We start from the raw sequence: 12,855 nt of genomic DNA on the forward strand, positions 1-12,855 counted from the left end.
GAATGGTTGAAATAAATGAAGCAAAGAGGAAAAAAGAAAAAAGAATTAGAAGAAATGAGGACAACGTCAGAGACCACTGGGACAATGTTAAACGCCCCAACATTCGAATCATAGGAGTCCCAGAAGAAGACAAAAAGAAAGGAAGGGTATGAGAAAATACTTGAGGAGGTAATAGTTGCAAACTTACCTAAGATGGGGAAGGAAATAGCCACCCAAGTCCAATTAACCCAGAGAGTCCCAAACAGAATAAACCCAAGATGAAACACCCCAACACACATATTAATCAAATTATGAAGGTCAAACACAAAGAGCAAATTAAAAGCAACAAATAAGACACAAGGGGATTCCCATAAGGATAACAACTGATCTTTCAGTAGAGACTCTTCAGGTCAGAAGGGAATGGCAGGACATACTTAACATGATGGAAGAGAACAACCTACAACCCAGATTACTGTTCCCAGCAAGGATCTCATTCAGATATGACGGAGAAATCAAAAGCTTTACAGCCAAGCCAAAGCTCAGAGAATTCAGCACAAACAAACCAGCTCTTCAACAAATGCTAAAGGATCTCCTCTAGACAGGAAATACAGAAAAGGTTTATAAATTTGAACCCAAAACAACAAAGTAAGTGGCAACCAGATCATACTTGTCAATAATTACTTTAAATGTAAATGGGTTGAATGCCTCAACCAAAAGACAAAGACTGGCTGAATGGATATAAAAGCAAGACCCTATATATGCTGTCTAAGAGACCCACCTCAAAACAAGGGACACACACAGACTGAAAGTGAAGGGCTGGAGAAAGATATTTCATGCAAATGGAGAACAAAAGAAAGCAGGAGTAGCAAAACTCATATCAGATAAAATAGACTTTGGAAATAAAGGCCATGAAAAGAGACAAAGAAGGACACCACATAGTGATCAAAGGATCAATCCAAGAAGAAGATATAACAATTATAAATATATATGCACCCAACATAGGAGCACTGCAATATGTTAGGCAAATGTTAACAAGTATGAAAGGGGACATTAACAGTAACACAGTAATAGTGGGAGACTTTAATACCTGACTCACACCTATGGATAGATCAACCAAACAGAAAATTAGCAAGGAAACACAAACTTTAAATGATACAATGGGCCAGTTAAACCTAATGGATATCTATAGGACATTTCACCCCAAAACAATGAATTTAACCTTTTTCTCAAGTGCACACAGAACCTTCTCCAGGATAGATCACATCCTGGGCCATAAATATAGCTTTGGTAAATTAAAAAAAATTGAAATCATTTCAAGCATCTTTTCTGATCACAATGCAGTAAGATTAGATGTCAATTACAGGAAAAAAACTATTAAAAATACAAACATATGTAGGCTAAATGACACACTTCTGAATAACCAACAAATCACAGAAGAAATCAAAAAAGAAATCAAAATATGCATAGAAACAAGTGAAAATGAATACACGACAACCCAAAACCTATAGGATTCAGTAAAGTAGTGCTAAGGGGAAGGTTCATAGCAATACAAGCTTACCTCAAGAAACAAGAGAAAAATCAAATAACCTTGCTTTACACCTAAAGCAACTAGAGAAAGAAGAAATGATTAGTAAAATGGTTAGTAGAAGGAAAGAAATCATGAAAACTAGGGCAGAAATAAATGAAAGAAAAACAACGGAGACTATAGCAAAAATCAACAAATCTAAAAGCTGGTTCTTTGAAAAAATAAATAAAATAGACAAACCATTAGCCAGACTCATCAAGAAAGAAAGGAAGAATCAAATCAACAAAATTAGAAATGAAAATGGAAAAATCACAACAGATAGCACAGAAATACAAAGGATCATAAGAGACTACTATCAGGAACTATATGCCAATAAAATGGACAACTTGGAAGAAATGGACGAATTCTTAGAGAAGTATAACCTTCCAAAACTGAACCAAGAAGAAACAGAAAATCTTAACAGACCCATCACAAGCATGGAAATTGAAACAGTAATCGAAAATCCTCCAACAAACAAAAGCCCTGTAGCAGAGGCTTTTACAGGTGAATTCTACCAAAAATTTCAAGGAAGAGCTAACACTTATCCTACTCAAACTCTTCCAGAAAATTGAAGAGGAAGGTAAACTTCCAAACTCATTCTATGAAGCCACCATCACCATAATACCAAAACTGGACAAAGTTGCTACAAGAAAAGAAAACTACAGGCCAATATCAGTGATGAACATAGATGCAAAAATCCTCAACATAATTCTAGCAAACAGAATCCACCAACATATTAGAAAGATCATACATCATGACCAAGTGGACTAAACAGAGATTTTTCCAAAGAAGATATACAGATGGCTAACAAGCACATGAAAAGATGCTCAACATCACTCATTATCAGAGAAATGCAAATCAAAACCACAATGAGGTACCATCTCACACCGGTCAGAATGGCTGCAATCAAAAAGTCTACAAACAATAAATGCTGGAGAGGGTGCAGAGAAAAGGGAACCCTCTTACACTGTTGGTGGGAATGCAAACTAGTACAGCCACTATGGAGAACAGTGTGGAGATTCCTTAAAAAACTGGAGATAGAACTGCCATATGAGCCAGCAATCCCACTGCTGGGCATACACACTGAGGAAACCAGAATCGAAAGAGACACATGTACCCCAATCGAAGCACTGTTTACAATAGCTAGGACATGGAAGCAACCTAGATGTCCATCTGCAGTTGAATGAATAAGAAAGCTATGGTACATAGACATAGTGGACTATTACTCAGCTATTAAAGAGAATGTATTTGAATCATTCTAATGAGCTGGATGAAACTGGAGCCTATTATACAGAGTGAAATATGTCAGAAAGAAAAACACTGATATATGGTATATTAACACATATATATGGAATTTAGAAAGATATTAACGATGATCCTATATGTGAGACAGCAAAAGAGACACAGAAATAAAGAACAGAATTTTGGACTCTGTGGGAGAAGGCAAGGGTGGAACGGTTTGAAAGAATAGCATTGAAATATGTATATTATTATATGTAAAATAGATCGCCAGTAGAGGTTCGATGCATAAGATGGGGCGCTCAGGGCCCATAAAGTGGGATGACCCTGAGAAACGGGCTGGGGAGGGAGGTGGGAGTGGAGTTCAGGACGGGCACACATGTACACCCATGGCTGATTCATGTCAATGTACGCTATTCTTTCAAATCATTCCCCCCTGTGTATACCCGTGGCTGATTCGTGTCGCTGCATGGTGAAAGCTACTGCAGTACAATATTGTAAAGTAATTAGCCTCCAATTTAAATAAATTAATTAATTAAAAAAAAAAGAATCACAGGGAGGTCTTGGTAAAATACAGATTTATAGAGCTTCTGATTCAACAGGGCTGAGATGGGATCTAACAATATGGGTATCTAACCTCTTCCCAGGTGGCTCTGCCCCCACTTATCTAGGAATACTTTGAAAGGGGTGCAAAATGCATGCTCAGGAAATAACTGAAGAGAAAATGAAGATGACACCAGTTATATGATGGTTAAAGTTTGAAGACAGGAAGATGGACGAGTGAGCATTTTTACAGAAGCGGACTCAATCAGATGTGGTGTGTTGAGAAGTGAGAAGGGTCTGAGATTTTACTCTTCATGCACGCTAGCAAGCTAGCCAACCACCACTTCATAGGTTCAGGAGACTCCTTGAGTCAGACACAGTGGGCGTGGTAACTCCCAGCATGGGCCGTCCCGCAGGTAACTCCTTACGGTCAAGTCCAGGGCAGGCCATTTCTGAGGCGCCCAGGTAGATTGTGCCTATGCTGTGAGCTTGTATCACAGCTGCGGAGCCGTGAGCTTGGGAAATGCCCCACTTTTAAAGGGAGTCTGCCCATAGGATTATTTTTATTTACCTGAAGAACAGATAAATCTGTCTTCTGCCCTGCAGGGAGACCCTCTGTCTTCCAATGCTGTTTGCTATACAGACATTCTTGAGAAGATATTTTAGAGCAGAATCTACCTCACCTCTGTTCACAGGATGTGCATAAACATGAGACAATTGTCTCCCAAATGGTGATTGGATATAGAATTAATTCATAGGGAACAGTGATGACATATTTAAGATCATTTAAAAATCAAAATGGAGTAGCTGTGTTTCAGGCAGCCAAAATGTACCTGGTGGCCATTAGGGATATATGTCTTGGGATTCTGAATCGGCATTTGTATTCAACATTTGAAGAATAAGGCAACTGATTATAAATTGGTTTTAGAATCTCGGAGTAGAATTAGAATTACATGGATTAGTTTGGATCACATTCATAGACAAATTCTACTAAATTTTAAGAATCATATGATGATGAATTGATCCAGCAAGTTTTAAGAATTTGATAGTGATGTATTGATCTAGGAATATGCTTGTCTTGTGGGAATGAGTTTCGTGGCCTCCTGAAGTATCATGATAATGAATGATAATAATGTAGTGAACCTAGTTATGAATCTTGATACAAGTGAGATAAAATCTTGACAGTACTTAAAAGTGATTATTTATACATTTCCACACACAGTAGTTGAGTATCTGTTCTCTGCTAATGTGTAGCAGAGATGTTGGGTGTGTACAGACATGAAAGAAATGTGTCCTGTGCCTAAACAACTTGCAGTTAGTGGTTTATTGAAAGTTTGAGAGAGGAGAAGGAAAAAGGGAATTAGGGGAAAGGAAGGAGAGACAACAGAGATATGGAGCGTTAAGTATGTGATGGGAATCAGGATAGTGTAAGGCTAGGGAACTAGTGGGTTATTTTTGTTTGACTATCAGCTTGTGCTACTGTTTCAAACAGTGTTTTTCAAAGTGATTACATTCATATGTCTAGTATAGCTAAAATATTACCCTCTACAGCAGGGGTTCCCAGCCTCCAGGATCTAATGCCTGTTGATTTAGGATGATTTAAGGTGGAGGTAATGTAATGATAATAGAAATAAGCTGCACAGTAAATGTAATGTGACTGAATCATCCCGAACTCCCTCCCCCTCTGCCGCACACACACTCTCACAGTTTGTGAAAAATTGTCCTCCGCGAAACTGGTCCCTGGCGCCAAGAAGGTTGGGGACCGCTGTTCTAGAGGAGCCTTTTCAAGGTTTAGTCTGTGGAAAAGGTGTTCTCTGTGAAACAATGTAGATTTCTGGGAATGATACTAGAATCAGAATCTTGAGATGGTTGTGGAGTTGAGTGGGTCTGTATGTGGTCTAAGTGATTTGAACAGGTTCATCTGGTGATTCTTTTTAGGTATCAAAGTGTATCAAATAGGTATGTATCAGGTGTGTATCAGCTGTTTCAGGTATCAAAGAGCGGATGTAGAAATTACTTTCTGTTCAGTAGCTTTTTATTTTAGTGTTTGTGCTGCAGAGCCAAAAAAAAATAAAAAAAAAGAGTGATAATTGCCAGTTTTGTATTATTTACTTTCACTATTGCTAAAAGGAGTTTTGCTATTCTTACCAGATGACATCTCCTTTACCCTGGCTTATATATTCCAGGAGTCAGCCAATTTATTTGGAGCTATTTGCATCTTGGAATATTAGACTTGAAGCTTTGTAGTTAATTTCAAAAGCATTTCCTGAATATGTTAGATTCTGGCTGAAATCTATACAACAAGATCCAGAAGCCATGTTCCAAAAGATTTAATTTTCACTGGGCCACAGATAAAGGAATAAATAATGATTGGCTTGATTTCAGCAACTTTTATTTACATGTTTTACATATACTCCCTTAAATCTTACACTAGAAGGAAAAAACAGAGTTCATATACTGATCTGCCTTTGTTTCTAGTTTCATTTATTATAAGATAAAATAAAACTGAAGAACTCATTTTACTGACTACTGTGTTAAACTGCTATATTCTCTAAATTGTGTTTGCTTTTGGTACACCCTGTAGTTCCACAGATAAGAGCTTTTTTACAGATCAAAATACAGTGAAAACTTAGGGGCCATTAAGATGTTTTCATTCATTTCACTCACATATGTACACATTGAAGTGGTTATCAGTGATTACAGTGCTAACATACTCTGTCCTATGTAGTTGTGTTTATAAGATTCAAATGGAAGTAAAACTTCATTGAGTTTATAATATAGTAGATACTGAAATATCAATATAAAGTAGATACTGTTGTGAAATGCTGAAAAAATGTTAAGTCCATTTCCTGTGATTCCATAGTTAGTCAATAGCAGCACCAGCATTGGAAACTGGATCTGTTTGAGTCAAAGTGCATGCTTATTTTAACAATGTTTTAATTGTTTAATTATTTAACTTATTTTAACACTAGGGCTTCCCTGGTAAAGAATCGGCCTGTAATGCAGGAGACCCAGGTGTGATCCCTGGGTCAGGAAGGTCCCCTGGAGGAGGAAATGGCCACCCAGTAGCCACTCTCCAGTATTACTGCCTGGAGAATTCCACGGGTAGAGGAACTTGGTGGACTGCAGTCCACGGGGTCGCAGAGAGTCAGACACGACTAAGCAACCAGCACTGTCTCTCTCCAGAGTGGTCAGTGGCCCCGGAACACTTTCTTCACACTTTTCTTCAGAACACAGACGCCTGTTCTTCTACTTGTTTGCTGTTTTCAGTAGATGTTTTTAGATCATTCAAATGATTATCCTGATTCTTTAGGTATCTTAAGAACATTTGATGAAAATAGGGAAAACTTGTCAACAGAGGCATAATACAACAATTTGTTTGTTCTTATAGGTTGTTGACCGTTTGAACATTGATTATATTACACTTGCATTTTTTATCGAAGTGTCTATTGTAAAGAACTAATATTTCCTTATTAGAAAGAAAAATCTTGAGATACACTAACCAAAGAAATAGTTTTGAATTAATTATTTCTTTGAATGCTATTTCAGTTCTTGATATTACTAACATTGAGTATCAACATTATTGGATTCTAACAGAAATAACATAGGATCCCTGAAGATTTCCTTTCAAAGCTAACAAAGGAAAATTCTTTGTAATTAAATGTTTCAGAGAACTTTATCTTTCATATGCAATTAGCATTTAGTCTAGGAAGTAAAGTTTTTACAGGTAGGAAAATATTCCCAAGAAAAAATATCTTTAGATATTTTTAAGGAGAATGATAGAATTATTTCTTCTTACACTGTATAATTATACTGCTTTTATTAAACTTGCACATCACTTGATAGAATGCAATGCTAGTGGAAAAGATAAAGATATGACAAAAAGGTGAAGGTTGAGAATGAATAGACCTTCAAGGGAGCTGATATTTCTCTGATCTGATAAAACCTCTCCCATTATCTGTTTCTTTCTTTTCTTTTTTTCCTTGCAGATCACTGCATATCAAAAGCTTTTCCCCTGATTAGCAACATTCTCTCTGGATTTGAGGGCAAGACCAAAGTAAAAGATAGTATCCAAACTGACATATGACATTTTGTGCTGTTCTTCTTGTAGTCTTTAGCAAATTCTAAAAAGCAATGGGGGTTTTTCCTTGACCTTAAATAGTTTTCTGCCTGTGTTTTTTTTTTTTTTTTTTAATTTTGCTACTATGTCTTCATATATTCTATGAATGCCAAGTGATATTAACACTTGATAGGTTTAGTGGGAACTAAAGATTAGTCTTGTGGAAGAAGAGTAAACTTTGGAGTTGGAAGGCTTAGGTTCAAGTCCATTTTATTAAACTTGTTCTTAAAATATATCTTTAAAATGATTTTTTATTTTACATGCTCAAACCAATAGGTAGGTAGGGATGTATATATTATTACTACTTTAATGACATTGTATATATACTTATCATTCCCTACTCAAAGGACTTTTAAATCCATATGTGCTATTTTACTTATAATAAAGCTATTTAATGAAATTTTCTGGCTTATCTCAATATGACAGAATCTTCAGTTGTTTTCTTGTAGGTAATTATGCTGATCTCGGTTTTTTGCTTCTATCTGGTGCTTCATCTGGTTTTAGTGTTTGATACTGTACTAAACTGTATTGTAAATTAAATGAGAAGAGATACATTTTCTTTTTCTGAAGTAAACTACTGTTCAGTTCAGCTCAGTCACTCAGTCACGTCTGACTTTGCGACCCAATGGAGTGCAGTACGCCAGGAGTTGTCCATCACCAACTCCCGGAGCTTACTCAAACTCATGTCCATTGAGTCAGTGATGCCATCCAATCATCTCATCATCTGTCATCCCCTTCTCCTCCTGCCTTCATTAATTCCCAGCATCAGGGTCTTTTCCAATGAGTCAGTTCTTCGCATTCAGGTGGCCAAAGTATTGGAGTTTCAGCTTCAGCATCAGTCCTTCCAATGAATATTCAGGACTGATCTCCTTTAGGATGGACTGGTTGGATCTCCTTGCCATCCAAGGGACTCTCAAGAGTCTTCTCCAATGCCACAGTTCAAAAGCATCAATTATTCTGCGCTCAACTTTCTTTATAATCCAACTCTCACATCCATACATGACTACTTTAAAAACCATAGCCTTGAGTAGATGGACCTTTGTTGGCAAATAATGTCTCTGCTTTTTAATATGCTGTCTAAATTGGTTATAACTTGCCTTCCAAGGAGCAAGTGGCTTTTAATTTCATGGCTTCAATCACCATCTGCAGTGATTTTGGAGCCCAGAAAAATAAAGTCTGTCATGTTTCCATTGTTTCTCCATCTTCTTGCCATGAAGTGATGGGACCATCAGATGCCATGATCTTAGCTCTCTGAATGTTGAGTTTTAAGCCAATGTTTTCACTCTCTTCTTTCAGTTTGATCAAGAGGTTCTTTAGTTCTTCTTCACTTTCTGCCATAAGGGTGGTGTAATCTGCCTATCTGAGGTTATTGATATTTCTCCCGGCAATCTTGATTCCAGTTTAATTCTAGCATTTCTCATGATGTACTCTGCATATACGTTAAATAAGCAGGGTGACAATATACAGCTTTGAAGTACTCCTTTCCCAGTCTGTTGTTCAATGTCCAGTTCTAACTGTAGCTTCTTGACCTGAGTACAGATTTCTGAGGAGGCAGGTCAGGTGGTCTTGTATTCCCATCTCTTGCAGAATATTCCACTGTTTACTGTGATCCACACAGTCAAAAGCCTTGGCATAGTCAATAAAGTAGAAGTAGATGTATTTCTGGAACTCTCTTGCTTTTTTGATAATCCAGCGGATATTGGCAACTTGATCTTTGATTGAACAAGTTATTGTTACAGGGTCTATATATGTAGCCAACTATGAAAACAGGGATTTCCTACAGAGCAAACATTCACATTTTTTTAGGTAGGAATTTTACCAGTCTTAACACAATTTTCCCCTGGCATTTAATGGTAGATCATTGGCTCTAAAATATAAAATGTCACTTTACCAGAATGAAAGCTCATTAGGGACTTGCAGTGTCCAGAAGACATGTCTGTTTTCTCCGAGTCATGACTAGCTGGTTTTTTGCCATGAGAAAGGGCACCATCAGCAACTATTTGTTTTGATTCCCAAGACAGGCTAAGTAGCTAAAGTTCTGTATTTTGCTTTCTCATGAAAAATGCTAGGTAAAAAAATTATTTTATTAATTTCTTTTTGAAAAGAGAAGATAATAGTAGTACATTTTCATAATATGTATCTCTTGATTTCCAAGCTGGGGATATAAAATTCAGCAAATTTTCAGCTCCCAACTAACATTTTAAAATACTTTTTTGCTTCTAGAAAAATACAGGTCTTTAGGCTTCTAAAGCTATTTCATAATCTTGCATAAATGGCATTTACTTCATAAAATTAGTGTATATATATATTATATATATAAAATCCTCATATATATATATATGTATAAGAAAGATTATTTGGACTCGCCGCCTTCTAAGAGAATCGTCTTATAGTTTGTGACCGTTGTTCATCCCTGTTTAGTTTTTTTCTAGAAATAATTAGCTGATGATTACTATCACTGTGGCTTATTAAACGTGGATTAAGTTCACATTATGAACCATGTGATTCTGAATTAGATCAGAGTACAGACCAGCATGATTGAGTGAGACCCGGTGCCTTGAAAACCATGTATTGCCCTGTGGGTGAAAGTCCCCCAATGTGTTTTGTTGGATTGGCAGCCTCCTTCTGTGTGTCTTGCAAGGAGAAATCTTAATATCCCTCTTCAAGAAATATTAGAGTTCTAATATTTCTTAACCTAAAAATTATATAACTTATTTATATTCTATCCAGTATTTTGTTTAAATTCACAAAATACTTAAGTTTATTATTGGCCCCATTTGTGTGAGTAATTTAGTTCTTATATGGATTGTTAAAAATGGGGGAAGACATACATTCTGAATTTTCTAAAGTATATGCATTTTCCCCCCTTATTCTGTGATTTCTTTTTTCTATCTTTCCAAATAAAGTTTTCTTACAAAGAAAGTGCTTTCAATTCCATTTCTTTTACCATTTTATTCATTTTTTTAGCAACATTTTTATACTGTATGTGAGTTTCTAAATGCGATGCAGTGTGACTGAAATGAATGCACTTTTCCCATGATTTTGCTCTGTTTAGGATTTTGGCTTTGTTAGGTAAAAAGAACCTTTTTTGGGTTACTCTCTCTGCTACAATTTCTAACATTCATTAGATTCTCTTGAGTTACGTGGCTGCCTAGTAGTTGATAAACCGGAACCATTGTCATTTAAGCACACTGGGGAATTTTTCCTTTAAAGTGATTCAGTGGGTTTTCCTGATAGCTCAGTTGGTAAAAAAATCCACTAAGCAGTTTATATAGTATAGTATTTTATACTCGCAGCAATTAGTGAGGCAGATTTGGACACTGTTCCCATTAGGAGATAGGAGGAGAAACTTAACTTTTCCCAAGTTTGCACAGCTAGTGTGCAGCAGGGTTAGTATTTAAAACCAAGCCGTCTAGTTGGTTGAATCTGTTCCTTTTTTTTTTCCATTTATTTTTATTAATCTGTTCTTAATCACTAAATGTTACTGTCTTTTGTGAAAACTTGACCCAATGGAGAACATGATAGCATCAGTGGGAAATACAAAGAGAAAATATAAAAACTATTAGAGAAGGAAAAAAAATTATCTGCAAAAAATCATCAGCAGACTGACAATAGGTATTTCATTTCCAACTAAACCTAATGAAATAACCTTTTAAAAGTGCTAAAGGTAAATAAGTCATGCTAGAATTCTCTAATGACTCGGGAGTACAAGAATGAAGGGGAAATGAAGCCATTTTCGAGTGTGTGGATTGATAGTTTGCTCCTCACAGGTATCTGAATAAACTCTCAAGAATGTATTTTAGCAATGAGAAAATTATTGCAATTTTATCTTTTTTGGTTAAAAAAAAAAAAGCCAAAAATGCTATTAAGAAGGTACGTGTACAAAATTTAGCCCATATTTATTGATTTCCTGATGTCATTTCTTTCCAATATATGTTATAAAGATATTCATTAAAAGCAAGATTTTACCAAGATTAATATACTCTAGTGATCAAAACTTTTCTCTTAAATAATTGTTAGGCGTTGATAGATAGCATTGATTGATAGTGCCACACTACTGCAGAGGCAGAGGTAGTGAACTTAAAGGTATTCAAGAGTACTATGCTATTTACATTACTGAAGAGTAAATACATACATATCAACTTTAGTAAATTAGGTTATTAAATAATTTACAATTTATGAATCACAAATAAGGAACGTCTCTTTTATGTCTTAATAATCGATTTGAAAACCCAAGCATTATATAACAATTATATAATCATGTGGTCATTTGAATTCTAAGAATCTCGTTTCCTTTGCAGCGTCTAGCTTTGGAAGCAGAGAAAGTTCAAGCAGCCCACCAGTGGAGAGAGGATTTCGCAGTAAGCACCCTTTTTAACTACTTGAATTAATATGTACATTAATGTCTTGTGTTTAGATAACTAAATGGTTGCATTTAAAATATATTTTTAGTGATGAACTTTGGGATGAAAAAACAGTTCTCTATGCTTCATTTAAAAAAGTACCTTCAAATATTCTCCGATACTCCAATGTATTTATAAAATTAATAACAGAAAAATAACATTAAACTGTAGTATTTGAATAATCTTTGTGTGGATTATGAAAATGTAGTATTTGAAAAACAAGTGGCATTTTCTAAGAAGTGACATGTATAATGTAATCACTTTGGTGGGCAATACAATTGAAGTTAGAATAAATGTATTAAGATTTCTTTAATTTGTTCCACATTAGTGAGACATTATCATTTATCTGCTCTGGCTTGCTTTTACAAACATCAGATGATACTAACTTTTGTATGAGTTTTTTTGATAAACTAGTTTTGTGCTTCAAGAGTCATTGGGGTGAATTATACAAATCTCAGAAATTCTTGTGATGAATTCCCTTCCTTTTTTGCCTCCCTTCCTCCCACCCTTCCTCCTTCCCTCTTTCCTTTCTTCCTTCTCTCTCTCCCTTCTTCCCTCCCTCCCTCCCATCTCTAGCTATGTCTTATCTTATGTCCTTGAGGAAGTTTGACCTTAATAGTTAAAAGACTTCTGTTACATATTTGAGTTGTTTCATTTATAGTGAATATCTCTTTAGTTTCTGATTAAAGAACAATTCCAGACAACTCATTTGGGGAATGTTAACCGTGTCCTCCCCACATTTAAAGTATCTTACTCTAATATGATTAAAGGAAGAATGACAGCTTGAATATACTGTTCAATTGTCTTTGAATGTTTTGAAAAACAAAAATCTCAAATTTCAAGGTACGAAAGTTGTGCTTCAATACAGCGCTAAACTTGTTTAGTGTTTAGGAATTGAGCTTTAAGGTTTAGAAATTAGCACTTTTACTTTGTGTTTCTGTGATTATATTGTATATCAAAGGAAAATGTAGTAAATGGTACTTCATTTGCTTATAGGGTAATAGTTA

The 12,855-nt window shown here is 35.7% G+C and overlaps 1 protein-coding gene across 9 annotated transcripts in view; it reads left to right on the plus strand.

Annotated features, from left to right (window-relative positions):
- Positions 1-12,855, plus strand: part of CACNA2D1 (calcium voltage-gated channel auxiliary subunit alpha2delta 1) — a 509,130-nt gene that overhangs the window by 262,743 nt on the left and 233,532 nt on the right. For all 9 annotated transcript variants that reach the window (XM_043871926.1, XM_043871918.1, XM_043871920.1 and 6 more), the window contains exon 4: positions 11,747-11,806. In XM_043871926.1, coding sequence (XP_043727861.1) covers positions 11,747-11,806 — 60 coding nt within the window. The remainder of the gene's footprint in view (positions 1-11,746; positions 11,807-12,855) is intronic.

This window comes from Cervus elaphus, chromosome 18 (genome assembly GCF_910594005.1).
Source record: "Cervus elaphus chromosome 18, mCerEla1.1, whole genome shotgun sequence".
Lineage (NCBI taxonomy): Eukaryota > Metazoa > Chordata > Mammalia > Artiodactyla > Cervidae > Cervus > Cervus elaphus.